The sequence below is a fragment of the Calypte anna genome, chromosome 5A, assembly GCF_003957555.1.
Source record: "Calypte anna isolate BGI_N300 chromosome 5A, bCalAnn1_v1.p, whole genome shotgun sequence".
Taxonomy (NCBI): domain Eukaryota; kingdom Metazoa; phylum Chordata; class Aves; order Apodiformes; family Trochilidae; genus Calypte; species Calypte anna.
In genome coordinates, this window is record NC_044251.1 from 2,881,784 (window position 1) to 2,902,649 (window position 20,866).

General features: G+C 42.5%; 1 protein-coding gene across 1 annotated transcript in view; it reads left to right on the forward strand.

The window, feature by feature from the left end:
• LOC103534356 (cytosolic phospholipase A2 epsilon-like) overlaps window positions 1–20,866 on the forward strand; it is a 40,168-nt gene that overhangs the window by 9,786 nt on the left and 9,516 nt on the right. Inside the window, exons 3-13 of the mRNA XM_008500301.2 lie at window positions 9,348–9,484; window positions 12,692–12,823; window positions 13,593–13,633; window positions 14,072–14,114; window positions 14,781–14,844; window positions 15,294–15,457; window positions 15,678–15,770; window positions 16,292–16,329; window positions 17,070–17,205; window positions 19,005–19,141; window positions 20,288–20,510. Coding sequence (XP_008498523.2) covers window positions 9,348–9,484; window positions 12,692–12,823; window positions 13,593–13,633; window positions 14,072–14,114; window positions 14,781–14,844; window positions 15,294–15,457; window positions 15,678–15,770; window positions 16,292–16,329; window positions 17,070–17,205; window positions 19,005–19,141; window positions 20,288–20,510 — 1,208 coding nt within the window. The remainder of the gene's footprint in view (window positions 1–9,347; window positions 9,485–12,691; window positions 12,824–13,592; window positions 13,634–14,071; window positions 14,115–14,780; window positions 14,845–15,293; window positions 15,458–15,677; window positions 15,771–16,291; window positions 16,330–17,069; window positions 17,206–19,004; window positions 19,142–20,287; window positions 20,511–20,866) is intronic.

Sequence of the window (20,866 nt, forward strand, 5' to 3'; positions counted from 1 at the left end):
AGACATTCAGTTACTGCAGGACTTGCTTCAGAGTTTTGGAGGCTTTCCTTTGATGAGAAGGCAGCACAATTTCTCATCTTCAGTATTTTATGGTGAAAAATACATTTAAGTGCATTTTTATTCATTGATTCCCAAAAGATTTTTCTTATGCACTGTTAAAGAATGTGCAGAAAATTGCTCTAGTTCTGTCCCAGTTGTCCCTGTTTCATCAAGCCAGCAGTATCTGCAGATCATCCAGATACCTGTGGCACTGCTTAATGTTTACTTGTAACCAGGGATTCATTCTTTCCCTTGCCCTCTGAGCAGGGACCTGCCGTGTTTTATAAATCTGTTCTCTCTCAGTGCTCTTTCCCACTTCTAGCTGAGATGAAATGTGATGTTGGCATGAGCTGGATGCTAAAAGCACATTATGATAAGGCTTGTGGTATTTTTGAGTCCCCCTATAGGTTTACTCTGAAGACTCAGAGCAGAGGAAAGCATTGCCCACAGGGGAGATGTGCAGAGGCTGTGGCCTTTTATCAGCAATGGTGTCCAGAGAGGTGCTTCAGGCAACCTTTTTGCTGAACTGAAGACATTGATCACCTTGTACATAAGGACTCAGAAGTGGTTTACCATTATGTGCGAGGCCAAGTAGAGAGCCTAGATTTAGGCTCTCTAGGGCTGGGGTAGCCCACATGGCTGAAAGGAGAGGTGAGAATTTCCATGTGTGAACCTTGTGTGCCTGTAGCTACAGCAGGAGCCACAAAGGCAGTGAGTGCTGCAGTAGTAGCCAGTGGAAGCTGAAAGAAAGATTCAGTCACAAATGTTGGTGCTGGTGCTTCCATTGTGTTCTGCTATTAAATTGAATATTAATTCAGCTTTTTGACTTGGCATTCGAATTTGATTTGGACTGGAAAAGGTATTGATCTTTTCCCGTTTCCTGAGGGCCAGTCTTGGCCACTGTTTTTGAGTTTCCTTTCAATACAAGAATGAAAACTGGACAGGATGGGTCTTGCATATCGTCAGGGTTTAACACTGGCCCAGCAATTAACCCGAGTAACAGATGCTCCCTATTAATCTCTCTCTCCTCCGTGATAAAGAGAGAGAATAAGGGAGAGAGACTGATGGGTTGGAAACTAAACTACACAGCTTTAATGAAACAGTAATGATAAATAGGAAAAATTACTAAATATATACAAATATACAGGAAAATTGATGCCACGTTCCTTCCTCCTCTTTCCCCCAATAACTCTCACGTCACCACCGAGGCTGCAGGGCAGCCCTGGGAAAGTCCAGGCTGGAATCCTGGGGTCAGCAGCAGTCAGGAGCTGGAGGCAGGAACACACAGATATGGGCTGGCACGGATCAGGACCACAGGCAGAGGAATGCTGAAGGGAACAGGGAGCAGGTGAAGAAAGGGAAGCAGGAAAGGCAGGAAGGGCAGGAAGCCAGAAAGCTGGAAGCTGGCTTGACCCTTGTGGTCCCTCAAATTTATCCTGAGTATGAGGTGTATGGGATGGAATCCTCTGTTTGGTCAATTCTGGCATCTATCTTGTCTGTTCCTCCTCAAAGGAGGCTGCAGGTGGGACCTCCTTATTCCTCCTGGAGGGTAAAATGTTCCTCAGAGCTGAGCAGTGCCCTTGGCTCTGCACACCAGTCTCTAGCAGTAACTATAAACATCGAGTGTTATCAGTCCTAGGAGCAGACTCTGACTGAGAAACTTGCTGTTAATTTCAGCAAGTGCAGCTACTTACAAGAGACTGAGCTGAAAGCAAAAGTACAAGACAGAAAATCACCTTTATCCTGGCCCAAACCAGGACACATATAAATGTTCTTCAAAAGTCAGATACATCTATTCCTAAGGCTTCCATTCATACTCACAGGAAAGCTGCTGTAGACTGCTAGAGCAGTTGGGAATCCCAGAGGACTCCAGCTAGGATATGAGCTCACTTAATTTCACTGTGAGAATAGGATTAGCTATAGTCTTGTGATAAAAAACAGTCTGGAGGCTGTGTGTTTATGTGTGGCTTATTTTGATGTGAAAGAAACTGATGGTGACATCTTTGTAGAAAAGATGTATAAAATGTGAAGTCTTGGCTGCCAAAGGCAAGTGTGTGTTGGCAATGCATCCCAAAGGATGAACCATTGCTGCAATGTAAGCTTTTAATCCAGGCTGAATGAAGTTCATTCTTATAAACCAAACAAATAATCTGTAATCTTCACCTTTCTGTTATGCCCTGTAGGTCCAAAATTTAGTTCACAAAATGGTGAGTGACATTTCCAGGCTTCGGGTTGAATTCTCAGGCACAGAAAGACTTATTTACAGTTTGAATGAAACACCCTTTTGCTTCCAGTAATTTGCTGCAGTGGGTAATGGAACTTTTCTTGCCAAATAAACTCATCAACATCAATGTCTTGACCCTAAGTGACTGCTCCATCATGTGAGGGACAGGAGGACTCATTGTACTTCCATAACTGGGTTATAATGATGTGTCTTGTTATTTCCATGCTGTTTCTATAAGCATGACTCTTCTATCCTCACTGTAAAAACCAAAGAACATCTACAGGTATCCATTTTTTTACAAAGTGTACAGGAATTACAGTAAATTCCCATGAATCATCATTGAGAGATGGTTCATCATATTTGCAATTACTTTCTGATTTTGAGCCAGCAAAAGAGGAATACATCATGTTGGAAAGCTGACCTTGTCCTCACTGTTAAACTGAGATAAAGTTTTTTTGTAGTTTCCTATGCTGTAGAGAAACAAGATAAACCAGGTGCCTCGAGTTGCCAGAGAGTGGGTGGGATTCCACCTGTGCCTGGTTAGGGCAGGACCCCTATTACCAGGGGGCCAATAAAGGTGGGACACACACCCACAGAGAGAAGCTCACTCTGGTGTGAGGTGATGGAGAGGTCAGCAGCTCCTTGAGCCTCAGGAGCAAGAAAGGCTCTTCCCGCTATACTATGCAGTGTAAAATTTTGTTTGAAAGAAAAGCTACACAGGAGAAGTGTCTCTGCCACAAAGAACATTTTAATTTTCAAATTTAATCTTTTTTAAATTGAAAATTCTTTTTTTCTATATTCCCCTAGTGAATGAATAACATTCTTGGGAACATCTTCTCAGTAAATAAAATTTGTGAATGTTTATTTGTCAGATCAGCTGCTTCAGTTCCATTTTCTTTGGGGCACTTTGGTGCACTGCTTACAGACTATTTTCAAGTCTGTTTCCATGATGTTTCCCTCTGGCAATGTTTTTTTTTTTAGATGCTCAGCAATTCTAACTACCCACAGGGTCTGCATCAACAGTGTTGATATGTGGCAAAGACCTAAATTTCAGCTGGATGAATTTAAAATGGAAATGAAATAGCTTTCTAAAAGACACTTACTAGTGATAGAGGTGAAACTCTCAAATCATTGCAAGAGGGTCTGAAGTGGAATGAAGGAAGTCTGACTTCTTCATAATACCTCTTGGCCAAAAATGAAGGGCTTGTTGTTTCCTGCTGAAAGTGGGAACAGCAAATTAGTGTCAGTAGTTATGAAAAGTCAAAAAAATTGATATACCTATGGAAATAATACCTTATTTGTGCTTCCACTTTGCCAAAAGAGAACAGAGGGAAGGGTGACCTAATGAAATCTGTGCCTCTTTTAGCATGTACAAAAACCACAAGAACATTTACCCAGATCCAAAATACCAGCTAGGTGATAAAATTTATTTGCTGTTGCTCCACAGGAGATGGAGGGGAGAAGTTGTAGCATGGCTCTCTGTGGGATTCTCTGTATTATTGTGTTGGGGAAACAGTTCAGAAATATCCAGGTTGTGAGCAATCCTGACTTACTTCAATTTAGGCCACATTGGGTTAATGGCTATTGAGGCCTAGTTAGAGGCTTTCTGAGAATGAGCTAATGGGAAAGAGATAACTTAATTGGCAACAGAAGAAGAAAATAATTATGTGAGAAGAAGGTTCCATGAGAATGGGATGTGTAATTGGAATACAAAGCCACCTGCTTGATAAGATGGTGTAAACAAGGCTTCTCTATATAAAGTGAGTGCAAGTTGTTAATAAAGGATTTCTTACAATATTGATATGCATATGGACATATTGATGCATATGGATGCACATCATATTGATGTGCATATGGAATCCTTAAGGCTCCACAGACTGTTTTCCCACATTATTGTATTGCTTTTTGTATTGTTTCCTTTTGACAATTATATCAGGATGGTACACAGAAGCTCTAGAGAGGGATTTAGGCTTTGTTACTTGGACTCTCGATATGTATGGCAAGGAAAAGTGTCAACTTTCCTAATGAATTTCCAGCCTTACTTTACACTTGCCAAAGAAGGAGGTTTGGAGTTGTTTTGGAGGCAGCACCAAGATATCTGGGAATCAATTTCTTGAGCTGGTGCAAAGTGTAAGGATGTCCTATCACTTCCTTCCCGGTCCAGGCTGACAGGAAGACTGGTTAGTTCACTTCCATGTAATCTAATTGGTGTGCCATGATTATCCTGTTTATTGCCTTCCAGCATAAACACAGGCATCATGCGGCAGCAATTCCATATGACACCTTTGTGGGTTCACTGGGGCTGCTGTTCTTCATCTGAAGCAGGATCAAGTTCACCTTCTCTACCATCCTAATCCACATCTGGGTACAAATCCCCTCTGAAATGAGTTGCCTAGAAAATGTATGAAATTTCTCTTGCTACTGCTTACTGCCCTAGAGGTAGAACAGTTTTCCTAATACTTGTGCTTGTTTATTTCCCTCTGACCATTCAGGGTCACTGCTCACTGTCCTCTCTCTTCTCTCTTTTTTCTCATTTGGACATCACAGAACTATTACCATGTTCTTTGTCAAGTCTTTGGTATTGATGTTGTTGCTGTTGATACAGCAAACTGAGTTCTCTCAGCATTTTCTCACATGCCAGGCTATTTATGTCTTCCCTGTTTAACTTGAACATGCTTAATTTTAATAGCTGGCCACACTTCAAGTCTTTTATGGAGAAGGGAGGAAGAGAGTGGGAGAGCTGTAACATGGAAGACACTGAACACCTACTTGTTCTTGTATGGGAGTGTATTCAAGGAGATTTCCGTGATAAATCTCACTCCCTGAACTTGTGCTTAACGTTATGTGTTGGGGTTTTGATCCAAAATTATCTAAATCATAGAATTAGCCGGGTTGGAAGGGACCTCAGAGATCATCGAGTCCAACCCTTGACCCACCGGAGCAGTTGCTAGACCATGGCACTGAGTGCCACATCCAGTCTTTTTTTAAATGTCTCCAGGGATGGAGAATCTACCACCTCACCGGGCAGTCCATTCCATAGCCTAATCACCCTCTCCGTGAAGAAATTCTTTCTAATATCTAACCTAAACCTCCCCTGGCACAACTTAAGACTGTGTCCTCTTGTCTTGTTGAAGGTCGTCTGTGAAAAGAGTCCAGTTCCCACCTCGCTACAGCCTCCTTTCAGGGAGTTGTAGGCAGCAATGAGGTCTCCCCTGAGCCTCCTCTTCTTCAGGCTGAACCGCCCCAGCTCTCTCAGCCTCTCCTCATAGGGCCTGTGCTCGAGTCCCTTCACCAGCCTGGTTGCCCTCCTTTGGACCTGTTCCAGGACCTCACTCTCCTTCCTGAACTGGGGGGCCCAGAACTGGAAACAGGACTCAAGCTGTGGCCTCACCAGCGCTGAGTATAGGGGCAGAATCACCTCCCTGGACCTGCTGGTGACGCTGTTCCTGATCCAGGCCAGGATGCCATTGGCCTTCTTGGCCACCTGGGCACACTGTTGGCTCATGTTCAGTTTCTTGTCAATCCAGACTCCCAGGTCCCTTTCTGCCTGGCTGCTCTCCAGCCACTCTGTCCCCAGCCTGGAGCTCCCCATGGGGTTGTTGTGGCCAAAGTGCAGGACCCGGCACTTGGCCTTGTTGAACCTCATCCCATTGGAATCAGCCCAGCTCTCTAGTCTGTCCAGGTCCCTCTGCAGAGCCCTCCTGCCTTCCAGCTGATCCACACTTCCCCCCATCTTAGTGTCATCTGCGAATTTGCTGATGATGGACTCAATCCCTTCGTCTAAGTCGTCGATAAAGATATTAAACAGCACTGGGCCCAACACTGATCCCTGGGGGACACCACTAGTGACCGGCCGCCATTTTGATGCAGCCCCGTTCAGCACCACTCTCTGGGCCCGGCCCTCCAGCCAGTTCCTAACCCAGCACAGGGTGCTCCTGTCCAAGCTGTGGGCTGACAGCTTTTTCAGGAGGATGCTGTGGGAGACGGTGTCAAAGGCTTTGCTGAAATCCAGGTAGACAAATCTGTGTTGTATACATAAACTATCAGATAAATCTTGTAAGAGTATAGTTCTGGGGCATGATTTGTTATTCTCCATGCAGTGGCCTGGTTGCAATTGCTTGTTTCCAGATTCAAATATCTTTGTTTCTATCTACATTCTTGTCTTGAGCTTTGTTGAGATGGAGGCCTCACTGGTTACTAACTGAACTGGTATTACATGTGAATTATCAGGTTGTTGGACTTTGTTTTTACTCTTATTAATGGGCAACAGCCTTGTTAAAGGCTGGAGTAACTTTTAAAATTTGCTGTAGGTCTATTGCATCCAGAGAGGATGAAGGACTGAACACAGATCCTATCACAACTCTAGATGGATAGAAGATTTTAAGTCTCAAATTCCTTGATACTCTGAAAATATCAAATGCCTGTCTTCTAAATCAAGATTCATAGTTGGATGCACAACAAAGAAATATCCCAGACCATAAATGAACAAATTCTCTATGACCCCCCACGTATCTGTGTGTAGTCTGTAACTGACAGGTACAGTTGCTGAAGAAACAAATTCTCACTCTTATCTTGCTACTCTGGCACCATCTGAGGAAGTGACCAGGCAAAGTTAATATTATCTTTTTCAGTCATTAAAAATCAGTTAAATAATTGTAGAAAATATCCTGGGGGAGAGAGCTAAAGAAATTATTCTATAAGTTTCTTGACCAATAATTTTTTTTCTAGAAGTACATTGCTCATAGTCTGCATTTCAAAATTGCAGTAATAAGTCTAAAAATATCCTAATACTACTTAAAAAATTAGAAACATCTGCATTTAAGGTGCTAAAGTAATTTCTTCCCTGCTATGGATGATGAGAGGGAAACATACTGAAAAACTGGAAGATATTTCGTGTTCAAATTATACCAGAAGACTTGAAAGATAAATCATACATCACCTGATTGCATAAATTGCTTTAAGCAATACCTATTCATTGCCACATGGATAACAACACAAGCTTACAGAAAGTGTGGAATGAGAACCAAGAGACTGGTAGAGAAAGAAAAACATGATTAGTGATAAGGCACCCTCTTCTTGTGGGTCATGTGGAAATATTAATAATGGTAGTTATTTATTCTATGTTCTTAATCATGGGATGACAAAGCAGGTTACAGAGGAAAGGATCATTATTAGTGCTTTATGGATGGAGAAATGCTGATAGAGAAGCAAGATAAGTTTAAATGGAAGCAATTGCCCACAGTGACTTAGGTTAGAACAGAGCTGGGATCAGAGCCAAGACATCAGGAGACCTTTTCCAGCAGGTTACCCACTTACAGTCATGCTGCCTCCCTGCATGTATCCCACAGCATCAAACTGCCTGTTACTACCCCCAAATCTGAACTGTGAATGTGGTTCCTAAAGAAGTTCTTAGAGGTGGAGACATGAGAGGCAGCTGTAGTTACCCAGCAGATTTTAAAAAGTTTGTTATTTAAAATGAGTGCAAACAGTGTACGGAGCTGAAGGACAGCAGATGTGTTCCAAAAGGGAGGGATGACAGTATAGAGAGTAAGTCCCACTACACTTCACTGCTACTGTCAGGCTCTCAGTTTCTTACCACAGGCTCATGAGACATCCATCAGCTCTTTGGTGCACTTAGAAGATACTCAGCACTGCTTTCTACCAAAAGCCCTATCATACTCTGTTCCTACCAAAAACCCCATCATCTTAGAAGTAACAGGGAGAATACAAACCCCCAAGCATCTCCACACATCAGGTCAGTGCAAGAAAGGAAAGTTAGTTGCACAGACACACAAATACCCAACCTACCCCTCCCTGGGAAACTCAGCAATCCCTGAGACAGAACCTGCCAACATTCAGTGGCAGTGCCTAACCCCAACCCTAACCCTAATCCAAACCCAAACCCAAACCTGTGGGAAAACAGTCTGAGGAGGCTTAAGGATTCCATGTGCACATCAATATGATTGTATGAAATCCTTTATTAACAACTTGCACTCACTTTATATAGAGAAGTCTTGTTTACACCATCTTATCATGCAGGTGGCTTTGTATTCCAATTACACATCCCATTCTCATGGAACCTTCTTCTCACATAATTATTTTCCTCTTCTGTTGCCAATTAAGTTATCTCTTTCCCATTAGCTCATTCTCAGAAAGCCTCTAACTAGGCCTCAATAGCCATTAACCCAATGTGGCCTAAATTGAAGTAAGTCAGGATTGCTCACAACCTGGATATTTCTGAACTGTTTCCCCAACACAAACCCAAACCCTAACCCTTTATTTTTTATTTTTTTTTGCCCATCATGGCTGAGCTCACCTGGCTGGGGGGCTCTTTGCCCAAGCTGGGAACCCACCCCAAAGCAGTCTCGGTGTATTACATAGGTATAATGCCATCCTTGTAACTAACCATGTAACCTTGTGCTCTAACATACATTAAGATAACATATATACATTAAGATAACACCTTTTTAAGGAACTAGATTTCTCCCTATCAAGGCTCAGAGTTGAAATCAGTAAGATAAAATTGCATTGTTGCTTTTGCATACTTGTTGATGGTGAAGGGATGCAATCCCATGTTGTGTTAGACAGTCTGCTCCTTTGCTATATGGGCTGGACTACAGTTTCTTGGGGACAGCAGACCAGAAGGGTCAGATCTTTTATCTCCACACCCTTTTTAGCTCTTCTGTTCCCCTCTCATGAGGCAAGGACAAAGTCCTTGTCTAAGTGCTCAAAGTGTCACCTATTTTGCCTTTCAAAAACTTTCTTTTAATCACAGAATTTTGTTGATTTCCAACACAAAGGGGACATACCAACAGTGGATTTTGCTAAGTAAAACTACCTCTGCACATTTTTTTCTTCCCAGTTTCTCCTCACTCGAGTACTTCTCTCAATCTCTGTTAATGACCAGAGCTTCTGCTCACAGGAGGAAAAATATAGTACTGAATGCTGTTGAAGAAGGACCTGTAAGAAGAGGTCCAGAAACAGTATCTCCTTTTTGTAGCTTGCTGACTACACAGTGCTATAAGGCTCTTCTCTGAGATGTTTCTAATAATTAGTCAATTCCAATTTCTTTTTTCAAATACAGTCAGCCAAACTGATTGCTATGTAAACCTGTCCCTGCCCACTGCTTCCCCTGATACTGTCCGGACCAGAACCATCAAGAACTGCAAAGATCCAGTGTGGAATGAAACATTTAACTTCAGGATCCAAAGCCAAGTAAAGGTAAGATGAAAAGAGCATTTGTTTTTCTGCTGGATTGGAGATCTCATTTTGTGATCAGTATGTTGGGTACTATGAGAACAAATGTGAGAGGTACTACAAGAATGCAGGGAAAGGGATATGGAGTGGCATGCAGCAAGAAAATTAGATTTTATGTTTTTATTTATGAAATATAGCCAAGATATTTCACAACTGTTTCTATAATGCTCTGTCAGTTTTTTGGTTTTTGTTTTTTCTATCCTTTTTTTTTTTTTTAAGCACTGCTTTTCAAGAGTAAAGGTAAGAATTTCAGAGTAAATTGAATAGTATAAAAGACATGTATAAGCTAAGTAGTGGAATCACCACAATGGAATCATCAAAGGCAAGTGATAGGCCAAGTAAGACAGGCTTACTTCATACCTGGAGAAATAAAACCCCTTTTTACAGCTTGCACCCTTCATTTCCTAAGCATCCTGGCAGTAGGTGCCAAATTTGCCTGGCAGTTCCCTGGATGTCTTGAGCACCAATAAACTTCTCCATCAGAAAAGTTCCACACTTGTTTGGTACTGCTTTCAGCTTTAATATGTCTACAGTTTTGCACCCTATGTCCAGTGATTTTGGGGAAGATGTAAAAAGATTCTGACTTGTTTTGAAACCCCAGCGAGGCACAGTGAGCCCTGCAGATTTAATGGGAAGGTGAAAGGCAGGGAGCAAACATTACAGAATGGAAATAAACACCCCCTGATCTGCAACCCTTGCAGCAGAATCCCTGCTCCCTGTGATGATTTGTGGCTGACAGGTCTTTCAAAATTGCAATACCACACGTAACACCTGAAAGAAATATCTTGACTACATGGAGGTGCTTGAACTAGTTCTTCATGGAGTAGTATTTGGAAGACTTGGCATTTAATTTGCATTGAGTTTGCAGCAGGAGACAAGCCATGTGGCTTTAGCCTCAATAATTTGCAGTATGTGGCATCAGGACCCTGGTGGTGGCTTTTGTGACTTCAGTGTGGGCTGCACAAAATATGTCCTGGGGATCTGGGACAACCAAACTGCTCTGGCATCTCTAGCACTGCTGCTTCTCTGCTTTCTGGGCTCAAAAGACTAAACTAAGGCTCTCACAGGTTCCTCTGCATACATTGCAGAGCCAGAGCCTCCTGGTCTGGTTATTTTCTCCTTGCTTGTCTTGTGTACAGTTGATATTCATCTTGCCAAATCATGGGAGCCAGAGCTCAGTCAGATCATATTAATACACTGCAACTGTGGAGCTGAAAAACTTGTTTGGCTATGTTAGGCTGATTCCCATTAGGAGCAGAACATCCAGACAAGCATCTGTCTTGGTTAACATCTGACAAAGCTCAGTTGGTGAGGAAGGGCACCCTGAGAGGAGGGTGACAGTACCAGGAGCTGGCAGCATCCAGCCCTGCTGAAGGCTGGCTCTGCTCAGAGCCTGGCTCCTGGCCACGCTGCCCTCATGTCCTCTGTCAGGAGTGAATAGAAATGGTTGAACAGATACATAGGAGTGAATAGAAATGGTTGAACAGATCCCAACTTCTTCCCACATTGCAGCCAGCACCCTGTGCATCCTGCTCCTGGCAAAATGGGAGTAACTGAGGGGCTTCAAGCCAGTCTGTCAGTCAGATTTCAGCTTTTTTTGCCAAATAAGGACTGTCTGTTAAAGCCCCACAGCCAGGAAAACTGTCATGCTCTTCAGTGTAAACCTTCCTTCTCCAGATTGCAGATAAATTTTGAAGTTTATCCCCTCCATCACCTTCTGTAATCCTTCACAGGCTATTTATGGCTGGCCTATAAACCTGAATGCTGGAGCTGCTTCTTTCTGTCTCTTGTCAGTATGTTTCTCTTGGCAAGGATGGTGTGCAGGAACCCCCAGCTGGCCTTGTCAGCCCCAAACAGAATTATTTTTCTGTCTGAAGCACAGAATAATACATTTAGATATCTGGCCTTAAAGGGCAGCAGGCTTTCTGCCTTGCCAGCAAGCTGCAAACTCAAGTCCACACCACCTTCCCCTCTCACACCAATTTCTCACAGCAATGATAGATGTCAAAATTGAATATTTGGATTCGAGATCATCTTCCTCCCTGCATATTTGTATATTCATTCACCTACCAGATTTAATGTTGGACTTACCTATGAATGTTTAAGGCAGCATAGCAAATGGGCTCACTCTTTTTTTGTGCATTTATTTGTGAGACCACATGCCTATCCCTGGGTCTTTAATAGCATCAAACTTCTTAGCAAGTTGCAGTGAAATCTGATGGATAACTAGGAATCTCTGAGATAAGAGGTCTCTCTAATTTACATGAAAATGGGCTACTGAACATTTAGAGAAAGGCCTGAGAAAACTGAGAAAAGAGAAGTTAATGTTAATTTGCTCAACACTCTTGGGGGCATCTCTCAGCCAGCCCATGTGCAGCTACCAACAAAGCAGAGCAGGGGCTGTTCCACCTCCTGTCCATCCAAACTTATAATTATTTTCCTATAAAGTAGTTATATGGAACTTCCTTATATTAATCACTGCTTATATCCAAGGATCTAATTTTTTTCACAAATAGCAATAAAGTCCTGACCACTAGATGGTTTCCTACAATTCAGGGAAATGTGGTGTAGAGAAACGAGATAAACCAGGTGCCTCGAATTGCCAGTGAGTGGGTGTGAGTCCACCTGTGCCTGGTTAGGACAGGCCCCTGTTGGGCATGAGCAAGACCAGGGGGCCAATAAAGGTGGGACACACACCCACAGAGGCAAGCTCAGCTCACTCTGGTGTGAGGCATGGAGAGGCCAGCAGCTCGTCGAGCCTCTGGAGCAAGAAAGGCTCCTCCTGCTACACTTCTACCCTGGAAGCGCTGTGTGGTGGCTGGAGTCCTGGAAGAGACCAGCAGCTCGTCGAGCTTCAGGAGCAAGAATGGCTCCGTCCCGCTACAATGTGGTGTCCTCAAACTATCAGAGGTCAAACATGCCTTTCAGTATGGAGCTACATATTCAGCTATTCTACTAGTCTTTGTCATCTAAATTACTCTGCAGGGAAAATAAGTACCAAACCCTCTGAGCTAGATTCAGAAAAGCTTTCTTCAGCCCTGTGTAGATGAAAAGTTTGTTCATGCCCTTCCCATCCTTTCTTTGTCTTTCCTAACGTGCTGAGCACATCATCTTCTGCCTCTATAAGGTCTCAAAACAGAGATGTTCCTAATCCTGTAACTCTGTTCACAGAATATTCTTGAGATGAAAGTTTATGATGAAAATGCAGTCATTGAAGACAACCTCCTCTTCACTGTCCTCTTTGATGTTGCTAAAATCCAGCTTGGAGAAACTGTTCGCTTGTTTTTTCAGCTGGATCCAAAGGTGAGGAATAAAACTGCCTTGCTCACAGGTAGGAAATACATTTTGGTGTTACCTCCTCAATCATGTCTTGAATACAACTGTAGGTGGGAGTCCTTGGTTTGTACTTTATGTGCCCTTCCAAACCTTGTTTAGAAAAGTGGACAAGCCTTACCTTGCTACTTTGGACATAATCCTGAAGATTTTTCCAAGATTCTCAATCCTTTTAGCAGGGCATGTCTGGCACCAGAATTTCCATTTTAAATCTTTCTTCACTTGCTCAAATAGGTTTTGAAGGACAGAAAAGGCTTCATTACCATTGCACAAGGTTTCTCTGTTAGAATTTCTTTTCCTGTGACCAGAATCTGTCACTTTGGGCATCCTCTGGCACAGGTGTTGGAGTATTCACTCAAAAACTTGATACCTTGCCTTGCAAGTCTTTTGTGTATACCTGAATATAACACAAAGGTTCATGCTGATGTGCTGAAACCCATTGATGGCCAATTACTGAAACTATCTTCTTACTTCAAGGTGCCTAATTTCATACCTGATGACTTCAACATGGGATCTGGGTGTCTGATTTAGGCACTTATATACATATGCTAATTTCAATGACTTTTCTTATAGCTTATGTGCTGGTATTCAGCTCTGTGATCATATTGGCAGGCAGTCTATGGTCTTCTGGTAATGTTACCTAGAAAAAAACCAAGGCTTTAGACAGTTTTAAGAATAATAATTGAAAACCATAGCTAGTGAAAAAGAAAATGCTTGATAATTAATTGATCTTTTACAGACACAAGAGGTGCTGGAGGTTGAGTTTGCATCAGAGAGCATGTGAGTAAAGCCCATAAAGGACTGAGGAAATCTGCTTTGCAAAAGCAAGAAAACACATGCTAAAATTTTGGAATAATGTAGTTTAAAACACTCAGCATCACAGCAGCAGCTGGTGCTTATCAAGCTAGTTGCATATTGGTTAAAACACACTCTGTTCCTTATCTATCATTAATTTATTAATTTATCCCATTAATAGCTGGAAGAGGAAGAAGGATAATAAGAACCATTGTGCTTATTACTGCTGCTGTTCACCATTATCACTAAAAAAAATTAGGAAGCCACATTTCAGATGCCTCCCAAAATTAAAAATCAGTGACATATTTGATACCATGCTGGACATGGCAACCTTCAAGGGAAGCATTATTCATTGCTGTTCACTTAGGGATACATCTAGGTCATATCAGTTCTAATTGCATTTTTTTTTTCCCTCTCTTTCAGTCCAGTCCCTCCTGAAAAGCTTGTCACTAATGGTGTATTAGTGGTAATTTCAAACTATTTCCTTCTATGTTTTCATGTTAGTGATGGGAGTGGTGAACCTGGCAGATGCCCCAACACCTCACTGCAGGCAGGGCTGAAGGGAAAGGAGATGGGGGGTTGGACACTGTTGGACACTGTCCCCAACAGTCCCTGGGGATCCTCAGAGACCTCTCCACCAGCCACTTGGCAAAGCCTGAATTTCTCTTTAATTGACTTATTGCCTCTGCATCATTCCCTCAGGGGACTTCTCTTAAGGCCCTTTCCTGGCCATCCTATTTTCCCAGGCTCTATAGGATGACATGAAAGTGGCTTTCTCAGCTGTCCCCTGGTTAGTGGAGGTAGCACTCCACTTGGCTGTGCAGCAGCCCTATGATTTGATCAACCCACCACCTACTCTTGGGGGGCATCAGCAAACTCCTTTTCCCTCCCTGGTTATTTCCCCTCCCAGTCCTGCTCCCAAGGATGGAACAAAGAACCTCAGCCATTTTTTTCCTGAAACCTGGCACATCTTCAGAATACCAAGTTTTTTCTCTTATTAGTGTAGCAAACATAGGGTAGTCACTTTTCCAGACCCCAGGGACACAGGTGACCAGAGATAGGTAGTAGAGAAGTGACTCAGATTTGACATGTGTTGTGTATTTGATTCCCCTCTTGTTCATTCTTGCTACAGTCTCGTGAAATTTCCTGCTTGGAAGTCCTAGTGGACAATAGGAAGATGAAGAAAGAACCTTCAGGTTAGACTTTAAACCAGAAACAAACATTTTACTCTATGATAAACTAAATATTTCTCTTTTTTTTTGTCATTTTCTTATACATAGATCCAATAACTATAGTGTGCCTATGCTTGCTAACTATAAAACCTGGACTTAAAAATTAAAGTGGATTATTAGAGTGCTAATGAGAATGATTAGTGCTGTGATATAGAAGCAAACATGTATTTCTATCACAGCAATTTGCATTTTGCCCGATTTGCCTATATGTCTGAGTTTTAAAAACAACTACTGCTGTTTTATAAGCTTATAAGCTCTTTGTTTTGTTTCTTCTTCCTGTAATGTTTGGATAAATAAAGCCTGAGAGCATTGCTTTAAAGGATGGTTAAATGCTCTGTATATTAAAATGGTAATTTTTGAATGAGTGTTTAACTTCTCTGTGTGCATTTGTGCATTTTTTTTTTTAATTTTAGAGAAGGATTTTGTATTTTCTGTGAAGGGATCTTATGAAGAGAGCCAGACCCTGTCACTGGGCTCTTCCCAGGTACCTGTGGAGCCCCTGCACTTCCATTACATCAAGTACAGCCCATCAGATCTGCAGCTGGCTCTAGCAGAGCAGCAGCCTCACTCCTGCTCGGTATGTGATTATCAGGTTGAGGGAGGGCAGTAAGCTCATGGTTTTCCATAATTAACTGAGGCAGATGGAAAAAAATTTGTATTTTTAATTAAAAGCCATCTTTGGTGATCTTCTCCAGAAGAGAACTGTACCTCCTAAGATGCCTAAACGTTGGATGCCAACTTGGAAACTTCTGGATGTGTACATTAAGTATTTTTCTACATTATAATTTGCTTTTCAGTGTCCCTCTGGTAAAGAGAAAACAGATTGCCATGCATCCCTCACTATTCCACTGGATTCACTTCCCTTCAAGGAGAAAGTAACAGTTGCAAAGGTGATTGATCCCAGCTTTTTAGAATAAATGAGAATTTATGGACCAAAGGTCAGTGGACACAAGTAAACCAGATCATTGTGAAGATATATACATATATATCTATATACACATACACACACACACACATATATATGTATATATACAACTGCTAGTGCCCTTACATTCCCAGCAAGGAGGGTTATGGATCTGTACATTTTCATATGAACAGAGTAGGACTGAAAACCAAAGCCAGATTTTTGGGCAACTAATGTGGGTCAGAGCAAATGAAAATGATGAGGCAAGTCAGGGCATGCTGGCAGAACTAGTGTTTACAGTATACTGCTCTGTGCATCTTTAGTATAACACAATTTAAAGAAAATAAAGTGGATTTGTGGAAGTTTTAAAAGGTTGATGGGTTTTCTGATTGTTATGGCTTTGTGGCTCCTACATCACTCTTAGAAAAGCTGAATGACTTGAAAGCTGATGGAAAAGAGAGGACCTAAAATTACCTCCAGGGTTTATACTGTGATTTTCTTTCCTAGGATGAAACAATCAATTTACTTGTGAAGTCAAATGACTGGTAAGAAATTATGTATTTGGCTTTTGTGGTTGTTAGAAAAAAAATGTTGTCTAGTTTTTTGCCCTCCTATCTTTCACTGTAACTAAGGGAGAAAGTATTTATTAATCAATTAATCAAAGTATTATTAATCAATGATTACTTTTATCCCTATTTACTCTCTGTTAGTTACCCATGCCCAGAGGGTGAATTTTGTTAGCAGTGCTGGGTGAAACTTTGTGTTATGACATTAGGCAGGAGTTCAGTTTGGATGGGGAGAATAATCTTTTCTGGCTGCAAAAATCCATAGAGCTACAAGTTTAGAAAGAGGTGGTTATCCCTCACTTTCCTTACTTGTAAGGAATGCCACATATTGGTATTTATTAAACCTGGAGGTCTCCAGACATCAAATCCTAAATATTCCACTGGTTATGGAATTTACATATTTACAGTATTTACATATGGACTGCAGTATTTATGTTAGACACTTCTTGAAAGTCAGTGTAGTAATAAATATTTTGGTCTTTTTGTTTTGTTGAGGTTTTTGTTTGGGTTTTTTTATATATATATATAAGATTTTACAACTTTTTAACTTTCTCAACCTTTTCTCTACCTTCTCTATGCTATCTGTGATATGCTCTTGTGAGGCCATAATAGCAGGTTTTCTAAGCCTAATATTAGAGGTTTGAAGCTTGTCAGCATGAGTCCAGACATTATTTATAAGTGATTGTGCATATCCTATTTAACCCTGGACTTTGTTTGAGGTCAAAAAATTTAGATGTCCGCTTGGAGTTTGATCTTTGTATGGAGGAGAAAAATTTTCTACAGAAACGGAGGAAGTTTGTGGCCTCTGCTCTGAAAAAAGCCCTTAATTTAAAGAAGGACCTACAAGACCATGAGGTATGTGGAACCCCGCAGGGACTGGAATGTGTTGTGTTATGCTTGTAGCTGTTCACATATTTTTCTTTAACTTGCCCTGATATACCCAGTGCCTCATATAAAGCATTAAGAAATGTTTAGATCAGAGTTTAGATCAGAATTGGCTGGGTTGGAAGGGACCTCAGAGATCATCAAGTCCAACCCTTGATCCACTCCTGCTGTAGTTCCCAGCCCATGGCACTGAGTGCCACATCCAGTCTCTTTTGAAATATCTCCAGACACGGAGAATCCACTACTTCCCTGGGCAGCCCATTCCAATGTCTGATCACCCTCTCCATAAAGAAATTCTTTCTAATCTCCAACCTAAACCTCCCCTGGCACAACTTGAGACCCTGCCCTCTTGTCTTGCTGAGAGTTGCCTGGGAAAAGAGCCCAACCCCCCCCTGGCTCCAACCTCCTTTCAGGGAGTTGTAGAGAGTGATGAGGTCTCCCCTGAGCCTCCTCTTCTCCAGCCTCAACACCCCCAGCTCCCTCAGCCTCTCCTCATAGGGTCTGTGCTCGAGTCCCTTCACCAGCTTGGTTGCCCTCCTTTGGACCTGCTCCAGGACCTTGATATCCTTCCTGAACTGAGGGGCCCAGAACTGGACACAGGACTCAAGCTGTGGCCTCACCAGGGCTGAGCAGAGGGGCAGAATCCCTTCCCTGGACCTGCTGGCCACACTGTTCCTGATCCAGGCCAGGATGCCATTGGCCTTCTTGGCCACCTGGGCACACTGCTGGCTCATGTTCAGCTTCCTGGCAATCCAGACTCCCAGCTCCCTTTCTGCCACTCTGTGCCCAGCCTGGAGCTCCCCATGGGGTTGTTGTGTTAAACCTCATCCCGTTGGAATCAGCCCAACTCTCCAGTCTGTCCAGGTCCCTCTGCAGGGCCCTCCTGCCTTCCAGCTGATCCACACTCCCCCTCAGCTTAGTGTCATCTGCAAATTGGCTGATGATGGACTCAATCCATCCAAATGGTGATGATGGACTCAATCCAAACAATGGAAGAGCCTGGGTAGTATCAAACACACTTCCTACATATACTTCCTCAGAAAACAGAATGCCATAAATCCATAAAGCAATTTCCCTGCCTTTTTTTTTTTTTTTTTTTTTTTTTTTTTTTTTTTTTTTTTTTTTTCATATGGGAATTACAGACCTGGATAGTCCTACTCTCTTACCCAAGCATTCATTCACCAATGTTTCCTTGATGCAATTGCCTGGAAATATGTTTGGGAAATGTCATTTGATTCCTCTCAGTAGGTTTCTTGAAGGAATTTGTCTTCCTTTACACTATTTAGATTTCCAGGAAATTGGGCTTTGTGGTTCATCACTGCAATTATATTCCCTGGGTACTTTATAGAAAATGTAATCTAGTTATTATATTTGACTTAAAAAAGAGGATGAGCTCTGCTCATTCTCAAATTAGAGCTCTCAGAAGATGATATGCCACTAAGGCAAATGCAGTCTGATAGAATGCAGTCTGATATGGCCTGAAACAACTTATTTTGAGCTTTTTTGGTAAGCCAGCATGTAAAAATCTGGAAGAAAAATTGACTGATTTTGATTTAAAAAGTAAAAAATAATTAACAGTTTTTAATTTTTTTTAATTATTATCTTTCTGTGCTAAATACCAGCTTCTCACCTTTTTCTCCTCTGCCTGGGAAAATGGTGAAGTTCTGGAATTTCCTGTGGGACCAAAATGCTTCAATGCACTCAGATCTGATTAAGTGTGCTGATAAACTAAGGTGTTGATTATCACTGCTGTGTTGACATTTGAACAGGTACCAGTTGTAGCAGTCATGACAACAGGAGGTGGCACCCGAGCACTGACATCTCTGCTGGGCAACCTGTTGGGTCTTCAGAAGCTGGACCTCTTAGATGCTGTTTCATACATCACTGGGTCATCTGGCTCAACATGGTAAGAAGACCCTGAACAAAGACAATTCCTCACCTTGATAGTCTGGTATGTGAGGAGATTCATCCTCTTAGTTTTCATAAAGAAATGCTTTAGACTTGAGTATTTTTATTGCTGCACTAGGAACACATTGCCTGAGCCTCATAACTGCTCAGGGGGAACACTATTTTCTGTGACCTTTTTTTTCAGCTCTAGGATCTTGCCTACTAAATAACCCCAGCGCAAATCACAGCCTTGTACAGAAAGCACAGAGATGCTTTTAGCAAGTCCTCATGTTTCTCTAGGGACTTGAGGGGTCCTTTATTAAAAAAAAAAATTTTTTTCTCTTACCTAGAAATCCACACAAAGATGTTTTAAACGAATATAGAATCATAGAATCATAGAATCGTCTGGGTTGGAAGGGACCCCAGAGATCATTAAGTCCAACCCTTGATCCACTCCTGCTGCAGTTCCCAGCCCATGGCACTGAGTGCCACATCCAGTCTCTTTTGAAATATCTCCAGGGACAGAGAATCCACTACTTCCCTGGGCAGCCCATTCCAATGGCTGATCACCCTCTCCAGAAAGAAATTCTTTCTAATCTCCAACCTAAACCTCCCCTGGCACAACTTGAGACCCTGCCCTCTTGTCTTGCTGAGAGTTGCCTGGGAAAAGAGCCCTGACCCCCCCCGGCTCCAACCTCCTTTCAGGGAGTTGTAGAGAGTGATGAGGTCTCCCCTGAGCCACCTCTTCTTCAGGCTGAACACCCCCAGCTCCCTCAGCCTCTCCTCATAGGATCTGTGCTCGAGTCCCTTCACCAGCCCAGTTGCCCTCCTTTGGACCTGTTCCAGCACCTCAATCTCCTTCCTGAGCTGAGGGGCCCAGAACTGGACACAGGACTCAAGCTGTGGCCTCACCAGGGCTGAGCACAGGGGCAGAATCCCTTCCCTGGACCTGCTGGCCACGCTGTTCCTGATATAGGCCAGGATGCCATTGGCCTTCTTGGCCACCTGGGCACACTGCTGGCTCATGTTCACCTTCCTGTCAATCCAGAGCTGAACCTCAGTTTATTTATGTGACGCAGTCCTTAAATCCAAGTGGAAAAATTGAAACCATGGACTTTCTTGTACTTCCTATGTACTTTCAATGTACTTCTTTTCTTTCCCCCAGGGCCATGTCACATTTGTATCAGAGTACTGACTGGTCACAAAAAAACCTGTCTGGACCAATTGGTGAAGTCCGCAGACATATGACCAAGAGCAAGCTGAGCTGCTTTTCCTTGGAGAGCTTCAAGTACTATGACAAAGAGCTAAAGCTCCGGAAGCAAGAGGGATACCAGATCTCTAGTGTTGATCTTTGGGGGCTTCTGCTGGAAAAAGCATTAAGTGATGGGGTAGTGTGTCTGTCTTTTCCCTAACAGCTGATGAATACTATAGTATGGCAAATGAAACTCCAGGGACTGGTGCTAGCCTGAGAGTGTGCCAGCAGATGATCTAGCAGATGATTTCTGCTGACTAACAAAGGGGATCTGTCCCCGTGTATCACTCAACAAATAATTAGCAGCCCAAGAGGTATTTTGTAGAGCAGGAAACCTGTGTCTCCTACCAGTATGGCTATCTGAACATCTAACAACAGAATCCTACTCTTGGTTTCTTTTGCTCTGTTCCTTTATGTGAGAACTTAAGTAATACATGTAAAGTGGTTGCATTCACTGGGAAGAATGAGAGATCACTGTACCACAAAGTGTCC